General features: G+C 42.0%; 1 protein-coding gene across 1 annotated transcript; it reads left to right on the top strand.

Annotated features, from left to right (window-relative positions):
- Positions 1–4,427: 4,427 nt before the first annotated feature.
- Positions 4,428–19,867, top strand: LOC131466526 (platelet-derived growth factor subunit A-like). The gene is made up of 6 exons (XM_058639809.1): positions 4,428–5,151; positions 5,409–5,505; positions 12,957–13,058; positions 14,160–14,353; positions 17,360–17,486; positions 19,240–19,867. The coding sequence occupies exons 1-6, from the start codon at positions 5,089–5,091 to the stop codon at positions 19,248–19,250; spliced, it is 594 nt and encodes a 197-aa protein (XP_058495792.1). The 5' UTR covers positions 4,428–5,088; the 3' UTR covers positions 19,251–19,867.
- The last annotated feature ends 2,098 nt before the right edge of the window (positions 19,868–21,965 follow it).

The following is a 21,965-nucleotide window of genomic DNA, read 5'->3' as shown; positions in this document are numbered from 1 at the left end:
CCTGGCAACACCGTGCTATGCATATGCATATATTTCAATGGAAGTCATTGTCTATTATAACAATAATAATAACCTAAACCTTGTAACAGAGGAGAAGGAATGTGTGCAGAAACTAACGTCAGTAAAGTTTGCACGAGTGAGTCTTTTGCCCTCAGTCAGAGGGTCCGGCACTTGCTATACGTCCCTTCCAGTTAAGCCGACCCCTCCGTCCTCAATGAGTTTTGCTTTAACGCAGCTCAAGGAGCCTTTTTTTCCCTCTCAGACAGAAACTAAATAAAGCCTTCTCTCTGAGCCGTGTGGCCTGGGACGAACAGAACAGAAGGGTGAGGCGGTTTGTGGGAGCAGTGGAGGAGGAGGTGGTGGTGGTGGTGGTGGTGTTACATATACTGTAGGTAAATGCTGGCATATTTGAGATGGTAATCCAGGATAAGGCCGCAGTTGGCCAATGACCACACATTCACGCGACACACAATAGGATTTGGCAGGTGTCCAGTGTTGGACTTACTCAGGGTTTTCAGGGTGAAATCCATTCTGACTTTTTTTTTAAAGAAAAGGATTTTATAATTAATGATGACTGGACTACAAGAGGAGAGAGAGAATGAGAGGGAGAATGTGTAGAAAGGGTTTTTCCACCATGTGCTTGGTTTGGTGATAGCCCTTCATCCCCACCCTGTACATAAAAGTATTTCTTTTATTATCATTTGCTTCATTAACTTTTACTGTCTCTCTCCGTCGCTTAAACTTCCAAGCTTTTTTTTGACTTGTATTTACGACCAACCCCATTAAATGACTGCGTTTCTCGCTGACTTTACTCCCATTGCTCCTCCTCACAGGACAAGTTGTTATAAGTGAGAAAGTATGGACTGTAGCAGACGCTGCTGAAGTGCTCCTGAGCAAGGTCACCAATAATTTCAAGTACTTTCCTTCCTCGGAAGAAATGGAAAAAGAAAACATGTGGAACAGTTGTTATAAATGCACTCTATAAAATACGGGAGCAAAGAATAACTAGGAGGAGACTGTGTAAAGTTTTTCTTTATTTTTGGATGAAAGCTATATTTGGCTTGATGAAAAGAGGGGTTTTCTTTTTTAGCTTTCAGAAGAACAGTTTAAAATGAAGAAAAACAAAGACAAAATCACATTATGTGCAGATATTGGGTGATATACTATTGATATTGTATGGAATTAGATTTGTGTCAATATTTTCCACACTTTTTAAGGATTTAATCATTCAAACATACTGTATTTTTAGCTCAATGGACAGGAAGTTGTCACAGGCTTGGCTTTGCTGTCCATCTGGAGCTCGTTCCCCAAGTTTTCCCTGTTGACGTCCGGCAAAATAATTGTACATATTTTACGTTTGTCAGATTATAAACGTTAGATTACAACTATTTTGTCGCTCCAAAATTCAGTAGCCAATCAGCAGGCAGCTACCTAAGGCCCGCCCACAAGCAAAAAAACCATGGCGCAAACAACAAACCAGGGAGTGCAAAGAACAAGTGTATATTCAAACAATAAAATACAATATTTTTGAATGATTAAATCGATATATTATTTGCTTCTTAAAAAGTGTTGTTTTTAAAATGGTGACACAAATCTAATTCCTTAGTATTAGACCCTGCATGTGGATGTGGGACTGTGAAGGTTTTGGTCCAGTGCAAGATGGATTTTACACACACACCTCTGGCTTTCTTCTGCTTTCTTCCAGTCTTTTTGTGCTTCTCCTCACCTTTCTTTCTTCCTTTCTCTCACCTCGCAGGAACCCCTCGCAATTTTAAATAATCATGCATTGTTAAATTAAAGGATATTGGATAAGTAGCGGCATGAGAGAGAGAGAGAGAGAGAGAGCGCGAGACAGACAAAAGGCAGACTAAATGTGTACGTGCATGTTTGAATGCTTGAGGCTGGATTTCCAGATTCCAGTGCTGCTTTACAAAGCTTTAGCTCTGGGAAGTCTTTTATGTTCCCCAAGCAATTCACTCCACAGGGAAAAATGGATGCAAATATATATATTTATATATATATGTATATATATATATATATATATATATAAAAAGAAAAAATAATGCCGTTTGTGTCACAGAGTTTGACACAAATTAAAGCAGCGCACTGGTGGTCTTGCATTTTCTGTGACGACCTTGATTGTTATTTAATCATTATTGGAAAGGAAAAGGAAAAGAAAGTGTGTGTATGAGTGATGGAGGAGGGAGGGATGATAATAGCAGCAACAGACAGGGAGTTACAGCCAAAAGATATAGATAGATAAGCTATTAATCATAGTAATAACCTCACTGGTGCCTGTATTCATTGTCTTAACAGTTACCCAACAACAGTGTTGTCTAATTTCAGAATCTGCTTTGTTGCAGATGATCCAACAAAAATGAACGTGTTTCCAGAGATTGTTGGTCTCTGAAATTAGAGCAAAGTTGTTCTTAAACTTTTCAGCACAATGTAGTTCAAGTGATTTGAAAGGGAACTATTTAATGCACCTCCTTGTCTAGACTAATGACCAATCACAGGCCAGACTGGACAGAGATGATGCTCCTACTAGCTGGACGTGCATGTTCTGTCACTATATTCATGCAAAGAACGAGACCCAGTTTTCAACATCTGCCCATTTTGGGTCTGCGCAGACCGTTGCTCCCTGGACCACAACACTCTGCAGCTAAGACGGTGTCGTGCTCTTCTTTTGGTCACGAGTCAACAAAAAAAAAAGAGACTGCAACCAACGATACTCGCTCGTGTTTATTCGAGGAGCTCTTCTCTTCTGGTATCAACACATGTACGAACCTCAAAGAACGCTCAAAGAATACAAGGACATACAGAAGAAATTGGCACTGCTCCCCCGCGATAGAAGATGGGTGGAATTATGCATGTGTAGAAATGGGAAAATATGTCCTGGCCCTCACAAATCAGGGGAAATGTCTAAAAGACAGTCGTGCAATGAACACAATAAAACATTGTGATTCATTCATGTTCTACTGTTTCAGCCTCTTAAGCGTCAGGAGGAGCTGGAGCCAATCCCAGCCCTAGATATCTCGAGTTCTTCACTATGTTAAAATGTTTTCTTTTCTTTTTTTTCTCCACACATCACTGCAGCTGCTCGGTTCACTCGTGCCTTGGGCCGACTGTGACTGGGACAGTGGGAGGAATCCAAAGAACACTCCCCCCCCCCCCCCCCCCCCACACACACACACATGGGCGTAAAACACCTACAGGTGGGAAAATTGGGCCAAAAATGTGTCCAAAAAAAAATCAAACCGTGTCACTGAGAAGAATGAGATGCCGCTTTTTGTCAGATTTATGAACTCCTGAGCTCGGCCCACACTCAGATGCACTGCATGTTTGACATGCTCTGATAAGAGTCGGCCCCTGAGGCTCAGCCACTGCTCAGTGCCAACAGAAGGTCAAGTGTCGCAATAATATTAGGACAACACAACACAGGCTGTTGACAAGGGCACTTTTCTTTTTTTTTGATGGATGGATCCTTGTGGACATTTTTCTGAGACAGCATTAAGACTTAATAGCCGTCCGAGTTTTACGTCCATCTTTTTATTGTTTGGTTTCCTCACACAGCCTTCGAGAAACCTTTTCATCATCCGTCCATTTTCTACTGCTTTATCCTCCACATGAGGGTCGTGGGCGGTGCTGTGCCAACACTGGTACACCCTGGACAGATTGCCAAGTGCATCACAGGGCCAGACACATTCACTCTCACACTTTCGCTCCATTTAAAGTGTCACAATTTACCTAAAGAAGCTTTTTCACGTGATGAAATGTCATCATCTGAAAATGTTGTTCCCCTCGCCTCTCTATGAGTGAGTGGTCTGGACACTCGTTAAACTTTATTACAAACCTTTAAAACTGTGACACGGTCACTAAACTCAGAAGTGGAGTCATTATTGACTTTACAAGCAAATGTTTTTATTTAAAATGTAGATAATGAGTTCACTTTCAAAGAGATTGACGATGGAGCCGGATGCAGCGGAGTAAGCAGCTGCTGGGGGCGCTTCTCCGTCTCCAAGCGGGCTCTCCGTCTCCAACGCAGCCTTGATTATTTCTCGACGCACTCCCCACATCAAGTAATGTAATGTGATGTATGCAGTGTTACCTAGGAACCATAGTTCCTAGCCCATGGCCGAATTTCCTTTTCGGCCACGGGCTGCTACGGTCAGACTGTCTCAGAGTTTGTCTTTCATTATTGTATCTGTGCAAAAACAAGCAAACAATTGTTTATTTGTTTATGCATCTATCTATCTATCTATCTATCTATCTATCTATCTATCTATCTATCTATCTATCTATCTATTTATCTATCTATCTATCTATCTATCTATCTATCTATCTATCTAGCTATCTATGTTGTGAAGTCTATTGTGTGGAGCGCGTTCACGCTCTGCAGCCACGGACGCGCACGGCTATATCCTGTGACTGAAAGTGTCCCGACTTCATTCACTCCGGGAATCACAGGACCGCTGGGAGCTGACATCAGACTCCTCTGGGCTTTTCTTTTTCTTTTTTTTTTCCTCTCTCGCTTTTTCTTTTCTCTTTACATTCGGGACAATACATTTTTTTTTTTTACATTTTTTATTATTAAGGATGTATCAGATTGTGATGTTTTGTTTGCACAAATGCTCAAGATGCTGCAGGATGTACTAAAGTGGGTTTTGGGACGAGACGCACTGCGGATCAGAGGATGGATGTTGCTGGATGTTTGAAGCGTAGAAGAAAAGTTGTTCGTGCGTTAATTGGACAACGAAGCGCAGCTGCACATCGACTTGACCTCGGTTTGGTTTTATGAGCTTTAAGCTTCACTTTTACATCACTTTATTATTATATAAAACAACTGTCACACCCACGGTGATTTACACTGAAGGAGCAGAAACCGAATCAGCCTCAGTTCCTTGAACCAAACCCCATCTCACTCAGGAGTTCACAGAAAAGTTCCACCAGCTCTTGGTTCGCTCTTTTACTGGGGCTGAGGTGGTGACCAGGGATGTGCGTGGGCTCCCGGGTCCAGGGAGCGACAAGCCGGCTCCTGCTGTGGAACATCGCCTCGTCCTGGTGCCTATGCAGTGGATCTGAGAGGAGATGAGAGCCGCGATTTTCCACCTCCTCGCCGGCTGCCTCTGCCTGTTACGCACCGCTGCTGAGGTGAGAGTTGTGTTTAGTGTTAGATTGATGTTTGTTGTTTGTTATTTTCTTACCGTTAAAATCACACAGATTTACAAATAAAGAGTGCAGCAAATTGAAGTCACGTGCGTAATTACGCACGTGTCCTCCCCTCGCGCGTTATTTTCAGCACAGAGTTTTGCAGATTGATGATGATGATGATGACGACTGCATGAAAGTGTGACCTTTAAGGCGCAACCAGGCTCTCATTGATTGTTCTCCCCCCCCCCCCCACGCAGGAGTCCTCTCTCCCACGGGAGCTGTTAGAGCGGCTCTCCCACAGCGACATCCGCAGCATCAGCGACCTCCAGCGGCTGCTAGAGATAGACTCCGTAGGTAAATCACTTCATTCTAATAATACGAATGTGTCACTCCCCCAGGATGAAAGACTGAGCAGCACATGCAGGATATTATTATGTCATGTTTGTGGTAACCAGTGAGCGTTTTAATGTGCTAATTCCTGCTCAGCTCAGCTCAGCTCAGAAGTGAAAGCAAAAAGGGATAGTTCAGTGTGTGATTGTATGGCAGTGGAACACCAGCCAGAGACAGAGATGCCCAGTGGAAAACAGATTTGATCCATGTTTGCTAAATCTTCACTTACTTAAGTCTAGGGCTGCAACTAATGATTATTTTCGCGATTTATCGAGTTTTTGTTTGGTCTGTAAAATGTTGAAATGTGTTAATCAGTGTTTACCAAAACTGGAAAAAATGATGTTCTCGGATGTCTTGTTTGGTAATTTTTCATCATTTAATGACTGGAAACAGAGGTTTTTCACCCTCTCACTCCCCTGCACCAAAGTTTAAAGAGAAAATCATTTGTTTTTAACTCGCAGGCTCACTGGTGGCTTACATTTCAACAATGTTACAAAGGAACACATTTGAATTTAGTGGTGGTACAGGATGTACAAAAGTATTCATGCTGTGATGAAAACATCACAGTTTATGGCTGTTTATTTAGGAGCAAACATATTATCTCAAACTTCCAAACTCACTCAAACTTAACGGTGAGTGAACAGTTCAATGTAAAAGTAAGGATTGCTTAAACAAGTTTGCTAAGATAATGAATGGAAGATTGGCATTGTGCAGGAAATGATGCTGCAACTTCTATCACTTCCATAAATGAAGCAGATGAAGCAGGATATTAGCTATAAACTAAACTAGTTTTTGGACCAGTGGCAATGAGGTTTATGGGTCAGTTTCTCACACAACCACACTTTAAAAAACAACGGAACTTTTAACTTGTGTTAACTCATCTTAACAAGAAAAGCAGTGCATGTTGATACAGAGTGAATTTTCATGTGTTACATTTGTGCTGGTCAAGGCCGGTGCCTCCCTCTCTGTCTCCCCCGTTCACTGAGAGACTCTGTGTTGAGGTATGAGTTGTATCTGGTTCATTGCACAGTGAGAGGATGCTGTCCTCTCATCTCATTACTGAAATGCCTCGCTGCATGTTGCTAGGAGACCAGCAAGCCCGTCTTGCTCTTTGCACCCTCTGTGAACCCAGGAGGGGACAGTGCCTCATCGTACGCCGACGTGAAGGCGTTGATTTGTGCAGAAATGTTTATTTTAAGGGGCATTTAACCAATATTATGCATAGAAATCGACAACATTATTGTCCCTGGTTGAAAGTTAAGAACTTGGAAGTGTTTTTGTGGCCTGATGTATCCACTGGTAAAAAAACAAAAACAGTTTTAGCTTGAGGCAAAATGATGATGTGTTTAATTTCCATTTACTCTTGGGTTAAACCAGACCAAACCAGTTCATTTTGTCTTCATCTGCTCTATTTTGCCATTTCCTGGCACAACGCCACAACGTTCACATTCATCTCAGCCGTTAGCATTCATGTTTGTCGCGATCCTCACTTTTTAACACTCCGTATCATTGATTCCATCAGTCGTATCAACTAAATGGCTGATTTAAAGGGCTATGGTGGTGGCGGTGGAGTCATGTTTTTCATCCCCTGACTGGTTTTGTTTCCATGCACATCCGTGACATCACATTTCATGCACAGGTGACGTAGGTGCGATTTAAAAACCCCACAGGGAAGAAAAACCACTGGCAGTGGCAAAGGTGTTAATAGCCTCTTTTAGTAGCTTTAACAAGGTTTAAAAAAAAAAACCACCAGGTTTACCACAAATTTTGAGTGTGAAAGAGGCTTTAGAGTGAGCCCCTTTATAGGTTTTTGCAGGCAGCAGGTCATTTTCTACAGAGTGGAATGACGTTGTTACAGTACAGAAGCCCAGAATAAAGAAAACATCAAACACAGGAGGTGTTTTTAATGTTTTTATGGTTCCTCAAGACCATAGTTTCACTAATGGCGCTTTTCCATGATGCACTTTCTAGCACGACTCGACTCTACTCAGTTTCAGTCACGTCGTTTTCCATTACTTCACAGTACCTCCTCAACGTGGGCGCGGTCGTCACAGCACAGCGTCGCGAATCTGCCGCGACGTCGTTTTATACGCGACACAAACACACAAACTAGTGACGGGCAGGTGAGCGGTAACTGAATCATTAGTCATTAGAATCATCAGACTGAACGGGTTGTGAATTGTTCTTTAAATGTAATAGTTTAAACTCAGCCTGTCAACACAGTCAACTTTCAAGAAAGTTAAATAAGCCTTATTTCTCAGAAATTGTTCCTATTTTTTGCATAAGAAGAAAAATAATTTAGTTTCTCGCTAGAAAAATAAGACTATATTTTACTTTACTTTAAGCTTTAATTACTAGTACCAGGTTAAAACGATGGTTTGCATTCCTGGTCCTGGTTTGTTTGTTCATTATATTAAGGGTGTGCTCCTTATATGAGGTCTTTAGTTGTGCTGGAGATGTATATACATTAAAATATAAAGATGTTCTACTGTAGACGTGTCTGTGTCAGAGACTGCCCATGGTGTGGAGTGGAGTTTAAGCTGTGAATATTCACTGGTCTTATAGTATCTAATGCTGAGAAAGTTGCATTGTGGGAATTGCAGTTGGATTTTTACATTTGGATTCTGATGGAAATGTTGGCACACGATTTGCCAGGGTATAATAATGGGTCAAACACCCAGAACCAATACAGATGTACAGATTCACTGTACATCTTTTATTTTAATATCAAATTCTGCTAACTTTCCTTTTCAAGTAGAGTGTTATTGATTAAAAATAGAAATTATGAGTAAGTAACTATGACAATTTGAAGTCATGTGTCAGGGAACAAACCACTTAATATGCAACATCATTTTATAAGAGTGTATAATAAGAGTGTATAATGTTCTTTCTTAAAATAGTCTCTAGTCTTTCAGCCGGAGAAAGACATTTGCTGCAGCTCGTTCCTTTTAAAGTTTAATGCGATGTGGCGCCAGCAGCAATCTGCCTGAGACATTGAAGAGTGAAATCATGGCCGACCAGTGGAGAAAAACAGATTTTAGCCACTTAACAAAAGGTCAGCTGATAAAAATCTACACTCGCCGAAGTCTCTCTGACTGGAAGCTGTGGTTTGTGTCGCTTTGTGAAAGTGTGCACCAAAGTCCACGGAGAGAATCGGTGAGTGTGCGTCACGGTTCACAGGAGTTCACTGCTGCTTCCATAAGTGTTACCTCGAAATCTGTCCTTTAGATTTGAGTAAGTGATACAAACTTAGCATTTGACCTTAGACCGTCAGCTCCTGTGACCCAGCAAGATAAAAAAAATTCAGATTTTCTCTGTGGTGCAGGAAAGTGAGTCACTTTAACATCCCCATTGACCTCCTCTTCTCCGTATCTTTGGGAAGCTGCAGTTGAGGTCGAAGCTCCACGTGAGCTTTGCAAATGCAGCAGAAGGAAGACGTCTGCAAGTTTAGACAACGTTAGCGTTTGCCTTTTGGAGAACGCAGCAGATGCCAGTTTTTCACTGCTAATAAATCACAGCAGATTGATTTAGTGAGGTGAGGCTGCAGGAGGAAATAACTTGAGCATTAAAGAGGATTTCATTCACCCTTAATTCCCGCTCTGAACTTTTCTCACTGCCTGTGAAATAACATTTTTTTTTTGAATGTGTGCTGCTCCGAGCAAACGATGCCACCATTAATCCTGGCATCATTGAGATGCAAATGTCGAGTGTGACGGCTCCCCGCCTCGGTGGGGGTCAAGTGGCTCACTTCATTATGCTGTTGTCATGCTGCCCATTATTGGTCTGAGAGCAGGGGCTCGATGAAGGGCTGCTGTGTCGCTATGTATAATTCATGCTCAAATTCCTGCATGGCAGGGCGAGTGAGCAACACACAGACTGGGAGTGAGAGAGAGAGAGAGAGAGAGAGAGAGAGAGAGACACTCACAGAGAAGGGGGGTGGGGGGTGGGAGATAAGGAGATGTTGGAGGTGCACTTTGTTGTGTTTCAGGGGCACATTGTGTATATAGGCAGGCGTGTGTGCGTGACTGCTTGCATACACACATGGCAGTGAGAGTGACGGGTACACACACACACACACGTTAAACAAAAAGAGGGTTGGTTTGGTGTTTATAATCAAATTAAAAGAGTCCAGCAAGAACCATTATGGTTTCCCTGAACCTTCTGTTTCCCAGTGTCTCACACACTGAACAGATCAGGTGACATTTTTATAAAAATAACCCATGATACTCTAACGCTGACAGGCAGAGATTTACATTAAAACTCCTCGTAAAACGAGAGAGGAGTATTTTGCCACTATCTCATGGTGGGAGTCTTTTGTCCAATCACAGGACAGTTCAGAGAGAGAGCGGGCATTCCTATTGGCTGTTACACTCAGCAGTTGTACATGTGTGTATACTCTGCACATGTGGTGTTTCCATGTGTGAAATGTGATGTCAGGGATGTGTCATAATGTTACGGCAGTTACTTTTTTTTTTCTTTAAATCTGATGAACTTAATTGATAAAAAATGATATTGCGCACTATATAAAGTTTTGAAAAGTAAAGATTGAAGATGGATGAAAGACCAGACGAAGAACAAATGAGCAGATTTATCACATTCTCATTGGTTTGAACCAGTTAAACCATAGAATTTTACCATAGTTTTTTGCACAGATTGGTATTGATTAATCTGTCAATTATTTTCTTGATTAATCCATCAGTTGTTTGGTCCAAATATTGATCGGTGTTTCACAAACCTTCTCAAACATTGTCAAATGTCTTGTTTCGTCACAAACCAAAATGATGTAAAGAAACCAGAACATACTCACATTTAAAAAGCAGAAAAAAAGGTGTTTTTAATTATTTTGAAAACACTCAAACTGATTAATCGATTATTAAAATATTTCACGGTTTAGTAATCGATATATTGAGTAATCGTTGTAGCCCCATTTAAAAGTATCTTTCATGAATCAGTAACAAAAGTCAGCAACTGATATCACAACTGTCTTGAAAATTCAGCTGAGACCTGTGATTGATTCACTCCATAATTGCTAATATTTGCAGATGTGAAAAGTTTTGTCAAATGAACAAAGTTGGCTGTAGGAGCTCATGTTATTATTGGTACTTTGCTTCTAAATATCGATAAAAAAATCCATACTGAGTTGTGGTTTTCACATTAAAATGTCTGTTTAAAGAAGGTCACTCGTGTTTAAATTGTGATGTCACAGTTCAGTGTCTTTGCTTTTCTAAAGTGATTTAAGTTCTGGCTCAACATTTTCTCTGCCGCCGGGTTGTGTCAACCCCAGAGTGACCTCCCGTCCGTGTGTGTGTGTGTCTGTGTGTGTCTGTGTCTTTATGTGAATTCAATTTAAGATTGAATCTGATTTACACAGTGACACATATAAACACCGTAAGTGAGTTAAGAGTAACCAAATTAGGCTGGCACTCAGCTCAGGACAGACTTGAAAGAGAGACGCATGTAACAAACACCAAACTGCAGCATGTGAACGTCTCTTCACTCGCTGTCAGGCGGCCAATTTGTCATCAAGATGTCTTGCCCAGATAACGGGATATTTTCTTCTTTTTTTTTGTCTCAATCCCTTGGATGCTTGACCTTTTGGGCAAATCTTTCTCCTTGTACTCAAGAAAAACAAAGACATGCGTTTAAATCTGTCATTTGTGCTCACGTCTAAGTCAGAAAATAACGTTTCATGAGTAACCGCCCAGTTTTTTAGAGCTGCCCTGGTTCAGGAGGTAAAGTTTCCATCGTTCATTTTCTCCACTGACGTATCAGAAAATTATTACGAAAAGAGTATTAAGTTCAGAACTGGCACGACTAGCTATGAGATTTGATTAGGAACCAAAATAAATATTGAAAATAGTAAAAAGGGCAAAGATACAACACTGCATACAGACTGATTCTAAGGCTGCACCCTACTGTAGTATAGCTGCTGTCCACATTACCCAGGTGTTATGACCCCAAAAAGCAGAGACGTGGCAGTAGTTCTGCTAGCTGCTAGCTCCATTTACCATTGAAAAACTCGTGTTTGTATCACAATAGCAATACTTTTTGAAACTAAGCAAATGGGCTTTTCCAAACATAGCGGGGAACAACCTTCCACACAGTTTTTGGACTGTGGGTGGAAAGCAGAAAAACACGGGGAGAACATGCAAACTCCATGCAGAACGGCCCTTGTTCCGACCGGGTCTTCTTGCTGCAAAGGCAAGAGTGCTAACCACTACACCCACCGTGAGGACCTTTGGGAAAACAACGATGTCATAATCCCACCTCCTTCTTTCGCTTGCATTTGCTATCACTTGTCTTTGTCGTCATTGTCACTTATTCTTGTGTTTAGAGATTGTTTGGTCTGTTTAAGCCACTGCCATGGGTCATTGTGTCTTCGTGTCTGTGGTTGTATACTTTGCAATGTTCATTAAGACTTAGTTTCCTGTTTTTATTGGCATGCACATGTCCAGTGCACGTGATATGTGCTTTTATGTAGGTTATCATGGATACAGATTGGGCAGCCTATAGCCAAGCGGAAAGAGAACTTGGCTTATGACCGAAGGGTTGCCAGTTTGTGTCCTGCCAGGTCAAGGGATGGGGTGCCCTTGAGCAAGGTATCCAAGCCCCGTTGTTCATTAATTAGACAATCTCAATTGCCCCTGGCCACAGGGGACCCCATCTAGTGTACTCCAGGTGCCGGTTCCAATACTGGATAAATGGTTGGGTTGTGTCAGAAAGGGCATCGGAGAGGGAGCGCATTATTTCTTATACAGAGGTGAAATGCTCATCTGAAAGCTTAGAATTTTTGTGTGTAGCCTGAGAGCAAAGGTGCTATACATCCCACATCCCCAAATGATTCCTATCCAACAAATTCCTGCTCTTTTTAATGAATTTAACCATTGTTTTTGCAGTATAGTGTATAGCCAAAAAAATAATGGCTGCTCTCCGGTAAACAGAACGTAACAAGAACTAGCTCATCGTAGCTGACGTGATTTTGGTGACTTTAGTAATCATTTTCATGGCAACGAGGAGCTCCGTCTAATCATCACCATTACTCCTTAGGGTACCACGACTGTACAGTATTTCTCCTTGACAACACAAATAAAACACAGTGTTTACTTAAATGGCAGTTGTTTCAGAGTTGTTGTTGATAATGACTTGCGTTTCATAATCCCGTAGCCTGTGGCGAGACGTCCTCGCATGGTTACAGTATTATGACCAATGATCAGAATCTCTATGCAGAAAATGAATGGGAGTTTGACTTTTCAAAACCATGCTGTTAAGCTTTTTATGCCCCAGAGTGCTGGCGAGTTTGATCCATGCATGTGGGAATATTCATGAATGAACAGTGTTGTTGACAGTGAGTGTTTGTGAGGTCTGAATACAGTGTGTGTGTGTGTGTTTTGCTCCATTGTTTTGGTTTTGTCCAGAGAACGAGGTGATCGAGGAGACCAAACACGTCTACCACAAGGACTTCTCTCACAGTTTCCCTGATCTGAAGAGAGCACACACCAGACACAGGAGAAGCACTGGTGAGATACACACACACACACACACACTCCATTTGAAGGGATAGTTCTGCCCTTTTGACGTGTGGTTGTATATGAAATGCAAGCAAAAAAAAAAGTTTTAAGAATATGTTTAATACTTTATTTCACCATTAGACACCATTTTCTGAATGGAAACTGCAGTTTGTGTTACTTGTAAAACCCTGTAGACCACTCATTCTACAGCACCATACACTCTTAGCAGTTTCACAGAATGGAACAACGATCGCTAAGACCGTATCCACATGGAAATGGAACAAGTCGTAAAATTATCTTTTTATTTGTTATTTCGAAAAAGTTTCTCATAAACACGGGGGCAATCATTTCAGGAAATGTATCCATCCACATGGAACCGCCACCAAAGCAACTCAAAACGCTGTAGTACACGTGTATGCCAGGCCTCTAAGTGGCACTGTAACGCTGCTACACCAGAAAAACAGAGAAAATGTTGTTCTAGTGATATCTAGGGTTTTGTCAGGCTGTACTTGGCAATACTACACCTACAGGCCCTAAATTAATATGTTCTATTTTGTGACTATTTTGGGTGTTTGGAATCCTTTGTTTGTATTTACCTATTTGAGAAGCTTACCAAATGAGGCAGCAGTTGATTTCCTTTATAGACTTTGGTGTTTGAGAGTGAGTGGTACCAAAATAACCAACCCCAACTGTTCCATTCTTTGGCACCCTTCCCTTGGGGTACCAGAGTCAAATTATGCGATATGGTCAGAAATATCGCAAAAAAATCCCTTGCGATTGTTGTACATATAACATCCCATGGAAGTGTAATTTTTATACAAAGCTTGATGACTTGTTGAGAGAAACAGCCACAAACAGGAAACAAAAGAGCTGCTCGATGTCCTCCATTGTTGATCGCTGTGTCATGTTCGATGTTGGTCTTTCATTGTCATTGCACCGGTATTATGTCACACTATGTGGCCACATCACGCCTACCAAGTAAAGGCACTGTTTTTAGTCAAAGTGCAAGCCTGATTCAGGGTCTTACTATTCCAAACTGCACCGTACTGTACCAAACAGAACTTTCCCACCAAATCTCTGATAACTTTGACCTCTTTCTTTCTCCTTCAGTGGTGGAAGAGGCCTTACCAGCGGTGTGCAAGGTACGGACAACCATCTATGAGATCCCCAGGAGCCAGGTGGACCCCACGTCGGCCAACTTCATCATCTGGCCACCGTGCGTCGAGGTGAAGCGCTGCACCGGCTGCTGCAACACCAGCAACATGAGATGTCAGGCAGCTCGCAAGCACCACCGCATGGTCAAGGTAGGAACCTGAAAGACCTCCCTGAAACCTGAGGAACTAAAACAGCTCCAGCTGTTTATGTTCAGTACACGGTCAACATCCAAGTTTAAACTAAGAACAATCAAAGACAGTAGTGTAGGCAATATAACTTTGCTTCTCACAGCTCAACTATGTTGGCATGTCAGCCATGAGCACCGGTAATCACTGTGCAGAGGCTTTTGTTATTTGTCATTTAGTGGCCCTGGCCCTGAACATAAAATCTAAACCAATGGTGGCATGTAAACACACCACCACTTACTGGAGAAATACACTAAACACCTGCCAAAAACAGTTACTCTCCCGAGCTCAGCCATTGTGCCAGCATGTGTGTATGTGTATGTGTGTGTGTGCGCTGCTGACTGAGAGTCTGGCAGTTAGTTCAAGAGCATAACTGCCTCCTTTTGATCTTTGCCAAAGCTTGAAATAAGTTCACTAAAACCCAAGTGGTTCACAGTCATACCCTGCCAACTAGAGGCTGACCCAAGGTGTGTTCGTGTGTGTACTTATATTCACTTTTTGTGAGGACCATTGTAAGTATGGACTTTGAGGTCGTCTTTCCAAACTTCTTTGTCAACCAGCTTTTTGTTCAAAGGGCTGTTGCAATTTAAATATGGATTTTAGGGTTCAGGATGGAATCAGGTTTAGGTCAACATATTATGCCAATCAGTGTCATACAGAATGACTCAAACTATTGTTTCAAGGTCATTTTGATGTCTTGATGACTTGGATTTGGACTGGTCCTCAAATTCCAAGGGGTTGTTTTGAGGTTAAGACTTGGTTTTAGGGTTCAGGGCATAAAAGAGACAATCTCAGAGCAAAAGTCACGCTCTCAAGCAGTTGTCAGACATGAACTCCCGGTGAGATTGAACTTCAGGTTAGATTTGGATGCAGATATTCTCCGGAGTTTGCTCCACACCAACAGTGTTTGCTTGTGGCGCATTCACAGCAGCAGGAGAACCCATGGAGGATCCAGGTGAGGTGGTGATGCCCGGCTTGAGCATGCATTCACTCGCTGTGGATTATGCAATTTTTCCTGTTACATTCTCGCGTGAGCTCACTTTGACATTAACTGGAGATTTCCAGATAATCTTCAGAGTTCCGGGCGAGCCTAAAAGCATCTTGAGAGACTATTGGTGCAGTGTTGACGGTGGGTGATGCAAAAATGTGAAAGTAATGCAACATTTGCAGTAACTTTTGACCATTGTTTTCACACTTACAGTAATGTATAGTTATGGCATTAGAACTCCTGAAGGTTGAACTCTGGCTTATTGCTTCAGCAGTACAGCTCCTCACCTCGTCTGAACCGCAATGGCTGTTTTTTTAGTCTTGGCTCGTCGATGTCTGAGTTTGTTCAGACTTGAAGTGGAGATGTTGTGCAACCACACTTACTCCTCTGATTTGTTTGGAACGTGAGTGTGTGCACAATTGTGTCTGCATGTTTGCAGTGTAAGCTCCAGTGTCTCCTGGCAAGAAGGTTCTTAGTTTGAATTACTTTCTGCGTAGAGTTTGCATGTTCTTCGCATGTATTTGTGGATTTTCTTTAACCGTTTTTCCTCCGTGTGGAACGGATCAGTTTGGTACAATGTGGTATGTATTTTCCATTAGGAATAGTACCAAAAATAACCGGCTCCAATTGTTCCATTCTTTGGTACCCTTCCCTTTGGGTACAGAGTAAAATGGTGTGGTACGGTCAGGGTAGCTCCACCCACAACAGTCAGCTGATTGGGGTAACAATGTTAATATCCCATGGAAGTCGAGGCAAACGCTCACAGTCTATTCTCATACAAAACGTGACGTCTTGTTGAGACAAACAGCCACAAAGCGAGCACAAAAAAAGAGCTGCTGGATGTCCTCCATTGTTGTCTGTTGTGTTGCGTTCGATGTCATCGTTCTTTGTCGTTCTACCGGTATGTCGTTTGGCACAGCCCACATCCCACCTACCAAGTAAAGGTACTTATCTCAGTCGAAATGCAAGCCTGACCCAGTACTTTTTTACGATTCCATACCTTACTGTACCATAATTGTTACACAGCATTTGGCTTCTACAGTCCAAAAACAGATTGGGGTTAGCTTAATTCTGTAGACTCTGTAAATCTGTAGGTGTCAATGTGACGGCCTCTCTGTAGTCTGTACTCATAGTTCAGTCTGGAACCGACAGCGTTCCAGACTGTTGAACCATATATTGCAACAATTAGAAAGCAGAATGCTAAGCCTAACAAGGAGCACAGCGCAGGAACCCCCTTTACTGTGTAAGAGTCAGCCCATTTTAAACTTTTAAGCCTGTTAGACTATGATCGAGAACGTTGGAGGCTGGGGTGGTGGCAGCAACTCTGTGTGAGGCAGCGTTGGTGCAGCAAGAAATGAGTGAGGAAGGTGTGTTATTTCAATGGCCTTGGTGTGAGCGAGACTGGAATTGGAGCGCGACGAATAGATTACAGTCAGCTGTCATCACACATGACTGCTGTATGACTACTGTGTCCTGCATGAACTGAGGCAACCTTCATTTGCGTATGCACCTGCACACTATGTCTGTGGGTCATTCATACCAAAAAGAAAGTCCATGGCAGAGACCTAATCCCCTATTCCATCCTCATAGGGTTTGCATGTTCTATGGCTGTTTTAGGGATGAGCTGAAAAATACTCCAGAATCGTTATTGCTCAGATACTGGTCAAAATCACTCTTTATATTGATAATATTTGTCACTTTTTTTAATGCCCTGATAATGGCAAGTTGGTAATGCTAGCAGCATAAATGTGCTGTTAACGGCTGAGTTTAAAAAAAACGTAAAACAACTGTATATTGATATGTCAAGGTCGTGACACTAGTATCTAGTGGTACACATGTCATATTATGTGTTTATGTGATAAGGATTGAAAGGGTTTTTCTTTTGCTCTTGTGTTTTTAGTTTTGTCTCCATTGGATTCTCTTTTCTTACTTACTTAGTTCTCTCCCTCTCTCTTTCTCTCGCTCTCCTTTTCTCCTCCCAGGTGGCGAAGGTGGAGTATGTGCGTAAGCGGCCTAAGCTGAGGGAGGTGCAGGTGAGGCTGGAGGATCACCTGGACTGCATGTGCACCAACAAACGCCACATCAGCTCAAATTCAGACACAGACAATGGTGAGCTGTGTGTGTGTGTGCGTATGTACATGTATTTGTTACCTCTGTTTTGTTTCTGGTATAAACACAGGACCAGTAGTCCTCATAGAGACCAAGACCACATCCTGATTTGTGAGGAACTGGTTAAGTTTGGGGCTAAGATAAGCTAATGCTGTGTTTAGGCTGTCCAAATGTCTGGAAGTCAATGCAGTGTCCTTAAAAGGATAGTGTGTGTGTGTGTGTGTGTGTGTGTGTGTGTGTGTGTGAAATGCTTTGGTCCATTTCACATGTGAAGGTTGTTCCAGTCTGAATGTGTCTACTGACACCAAAAGAGCTGATAAGATATCTGAGGTATTTACTGTGTTTTTCCTCTTTGGTTGAATTAGTCCCTCAGGGCAACAACACCCACCCCCCTTACTCACACACGCGCGCGCATGCACACACACACACACACACACACACAAACTCCCTATTCTCCAAATCTCTCCTGGACTGCAACTGTTCACAGGCTGCAGCATTGATAAAAATACCTTTGTCCACTTCCAACTGCTAATAAAACTAATAACCTGTTTGTGTGTATGTTTGTTAATGTTGCTAATGTTGCATTACATGGTAATTAACTAAAAAGGCTTCACATCTGTGATATTAAATCCAAATGTGTCATCTAACTGGAAGTCATTGCCGTCAAAATGCACAAATCCACTAATTATTCAAATGATTAAATCTGACACTGGAGGGGCTTTCTGTGTCCACATGTGTGCAGAGGGTCCGCGTGGTGTAAATTTCATCATCCGCTCACTTCTTGACCCCATTAAAGGAAGTCCTAGCTTAATGCCTTTCAATTATATTATATTCCTTTCTGGACCATTGAAACACATTCAGCAGTATTACCCAATACATGATAAAGGTTCATCTGCATTAAATTTGCAAAAACTGCCCCGTCTTTGTCCACTCTTCATGTGTCCTTTGTACTTTGGCATGGTTGGAAAGCAATACACCCACTTAACTAGTGGATGCAATGAAATTAAATAGAACATTTTATTTATATTTTTGAATTGTGTCTGCTGTGACTTCCCTGTTTTACTTTTGTAGTTCTCTTACCTTGTGCATTTCCATTTCCACATTTATTTTTTTCTTCCCTGTGTGATTGTTTGCTCCGCCCTAATGTGATTCACCTGTGTTGAATGACGTTCACCTGTGTCCTGGTAGGTTTGTCCCTGTGTATTTATTCCCCCTGCTCCATTAGTTTTCGTTGTTGTGGTTCTTTGTCTTTCTTATGTTTCAGACAGTTTTCCATCAAGTCTCTTTTAATTTTTTTTGTATTTTGGGCTTGTTATTTTGAGTACAAATGTGAAACGTGACGGTTTGTTTCCAACCTTTGAGTATCAATGAGCTCACACACCCTGATTCCTGTTTACACTGGTGTGCATGTGAGCCGGTGTACAGAAATTCTCATGTGATAAGGATTCTCAGGTGTGTTCGCACAGATATAATTTCTGCCGGGTGGAGGTTGTTTATCTTTTAATATTAAAGGGTATTAGTGTGGATGTAGCTCTTTATATCCATGAAACCTGTCTGAAAACTGTTTGGAGCCTCTGTAATCTCACCTCCCACTGAGAAAACCTCTGCTGTAGGTAAAAAAAAACAACAACGGTGCAGCACAGCTCACAATGGATGGTAACAACATAAATTGTTTTTTTTGTGTAGCGTATTTTGTGTTGGGTATGGAGAGTTTGTTTGTGTCTTTGTGTTCACCTGAGCTTTCTTTCAACAGGAATCAGGTGAAGAGAGATGAAGTGATGAAGGAGCAGAGGAGAACAGAGGACAAACATTATGGCCTGAAGCAGAAGACTAAGCACCTTTTTGCCTCCAACGTCCTCATCACCCGACAGCAACTGACTGTGACTGCTTTTATGGATTACTGTATATTCTGACAAATGAACCTTCGGGAGGTTTAATGGAGAATCACCTCTTTGACTCATGTGATCCTCAAACTTGAAAACTGAACCTCAAGATTTGCGATTCCTCGATGGAGAACCAGTCGTTGGATACGAGAGGACTCGTCTCGCTTTGCCGTCTTGTTTCATCCCCAGAGAATAAAGGGCTCAGTGACTGGGATTAAAAACTGGCTGGAATCCTTTCTAGAAACAGTGACTGGGATTAGGTTTTGTACTCGACGATTTACTCTTCCTCAGCAAAAACACACTCTCACATGCACACACAAACACGAACACACACACACACACACACACAGAGTATATCCTCTTATTTTTTTATAGCCTCTCATTTTCTATCGCTGTCTGTTTCCATTTAGGTATGTTATCCTTGTAAGAATGGAGAAAAACAATCCTTCTGACATGTTACTGATACTAATAAACTATTTATACAAAAACAAAGTGAGACTGTGGATTGTAAGAAGGTTTGTCCATAAATTACCGGGCGACCGAAGGGTTTAAGAATTAATTTCAGAAAAAAGGAAGAACTGAATAGGCTCCTCTCTCTAAAAGAGAGAGAGGGATTAACTGGAGGATCATAATACCAAAGATAAAACCCATGTGAATTTTTTAACACACATTTAGAAACTGACTAAAGGGAAAGACAAACACATATTACACATAGACAAGCTGTGGAATAACTGACAGTTCACTGACTCTGCTAAGTTGTTGGTGTTATTCCAAACCCTGGGTCGAGGAAATGACAATGGTCCTGGTGAAGAGGAAGGTAAATGTTTTTGGAGGTGACCTCATCTCAAAAACTGTTTGACACGGACGAGGAGGAGGAGGAGGAGGAGGAGGAGGTGACCTCATATCAAAACATGACACATCTGTCCGCTGCTCGTTTAGTGTCGCCTTTCATTTGTGTTTGAATGTGGGTTCTCGTGCGCTGACCCATAATTCTTATGGCCATGAGCAGGGCCGTGCACAGAGACATCTGGAAGTGCAGGGGCAAAAATGAAAAGGGCACCTACTGTGCACTGGTGGGGCAGGCGGCACGAGTATACACAGTTGCAATCAGAATTATTCAACCCCCTCGCCTTACAAGACGTTATAGTGGCGTTGATGAAAGATAATGAGAATAAATGACCAAAAAACTCATTAATTTACAAAAAAAAGAACATTTATTGATACGTATGAATTATTTTGACAACACAAGTTGACTTAACTTGTAACTCTTCTAACACCTGTGCATGTGCAGTATTATTCAAACCCAACGGTTTCTGTTGGTGATGACAAGCTTTTTACTCCTCTCCATTGGAACCTTTGCCCATTCTTCATGTGCAAAAGCTTCGAGCTCAGTGATGTTTGATGGCTTCCTTGCTGCAACTGTCTTCTTTAAATCCCAACAAAGATTGGCAATTGGATTTAAATCTGGTGACTGAGGGATGTTCCATTTCCCATATTCTTTCACACCTATCAATTTATATTTTGCTTTAGAGGCCACAAATGAATGGAAGCCAGTAGGGTAATTCCTCATGTGTTTACCACTCTAGAGCAGGGTTTCTCAATCCTGATCCTTGGAACCCGCTGCCCTGTTTTAGATGTTTCCCTGCTCCAACACACCTGATTCAAATAAATGGGTCATTATCAGGCTGTGGTATCAGGTGTGTTGGAGCAGGAAACATCTAAAACATGCAGGGAAGTGGGTCCCCAGGACCAGGATTGAGAAACCCTCTTCTAAAGGGTAGTTTAGCGTGCAGCGTTGTCCCATTAGGGCGCCCGGGAGGGCACCTTTGCACATAATGACACAGGAGTGGCAATTCAAATGCATGAATACTGTATGTACACTCATTGTCTAAGGAAATATTATTGATTCAAACTAATATGGCCAATAGTTTCCGGTAAGTAATATTATTATTGATTACAAAAAAGGCCAATAATTAGTGATAGTGAATTTGTCCTCTGCATTTAACTCATCCTTATTACACACCAGTAGTGAAAACACACAAGTAAGGCGCAGGAGCGTTGGGCAGCCTGGGGATTGGGTGACTCACTCACTTGGCCTGTCCTGGGATTGAGCCAGCGACCTTCCAGTTAAACCCTTTCCCTCTTGGCCATGGGATGCCCGTAAAGAAGGAACTGAGCCACAAGCCAATTTTTGATTCATCTTTCTGTCTTTGTTTTGCCTCTGAACCATGGTCGTAAGCTTCAGGACGACTGCAACAGTGAGATTGTGGATACAAGCAACCAAATTGAGTGTTCTCTGTACGGTGTCTGGGCTCAGTGTTACAGATAAAGATTGAAGAGATTGGGAGCTCGGAGTAGAGCCAGTAAAGGTGGAACAGGATGCCTCCTGGGTCATTGGATTGACCCAGAACTCTTTAGAACATTGTAAAGTGGTGTCTGGGACACCCTGGTCAGCCTGAACACTGAGATCAGATTTTGGATAAGCAGAAGTGGTAGAAGATGGAGGAAGGATGGATGTAATTCTGGCACGTTTACATGATGCTAAACAACAAAATAGCTCACATCTTTCCAACAATGAAAACTGAAATTAAGGTAG

This window comes from Solea solea, chromosome 10 (assembly GCF_958295425.1).
Source record: "Solea solea chromosome 10, fSolSol10.1, whole genome shotgun sequence".
NCBI lineage: Eukaryota > Metazoa > Chordata > Actinopteri > Pleuronectiformes > Soleidae > Solea > Solea solea.
The sequence above is the reverse complement of the archived record's forward strand: the minus strand, read 5'-3'. Positions and strand labels throughout refer to the sequence as shown.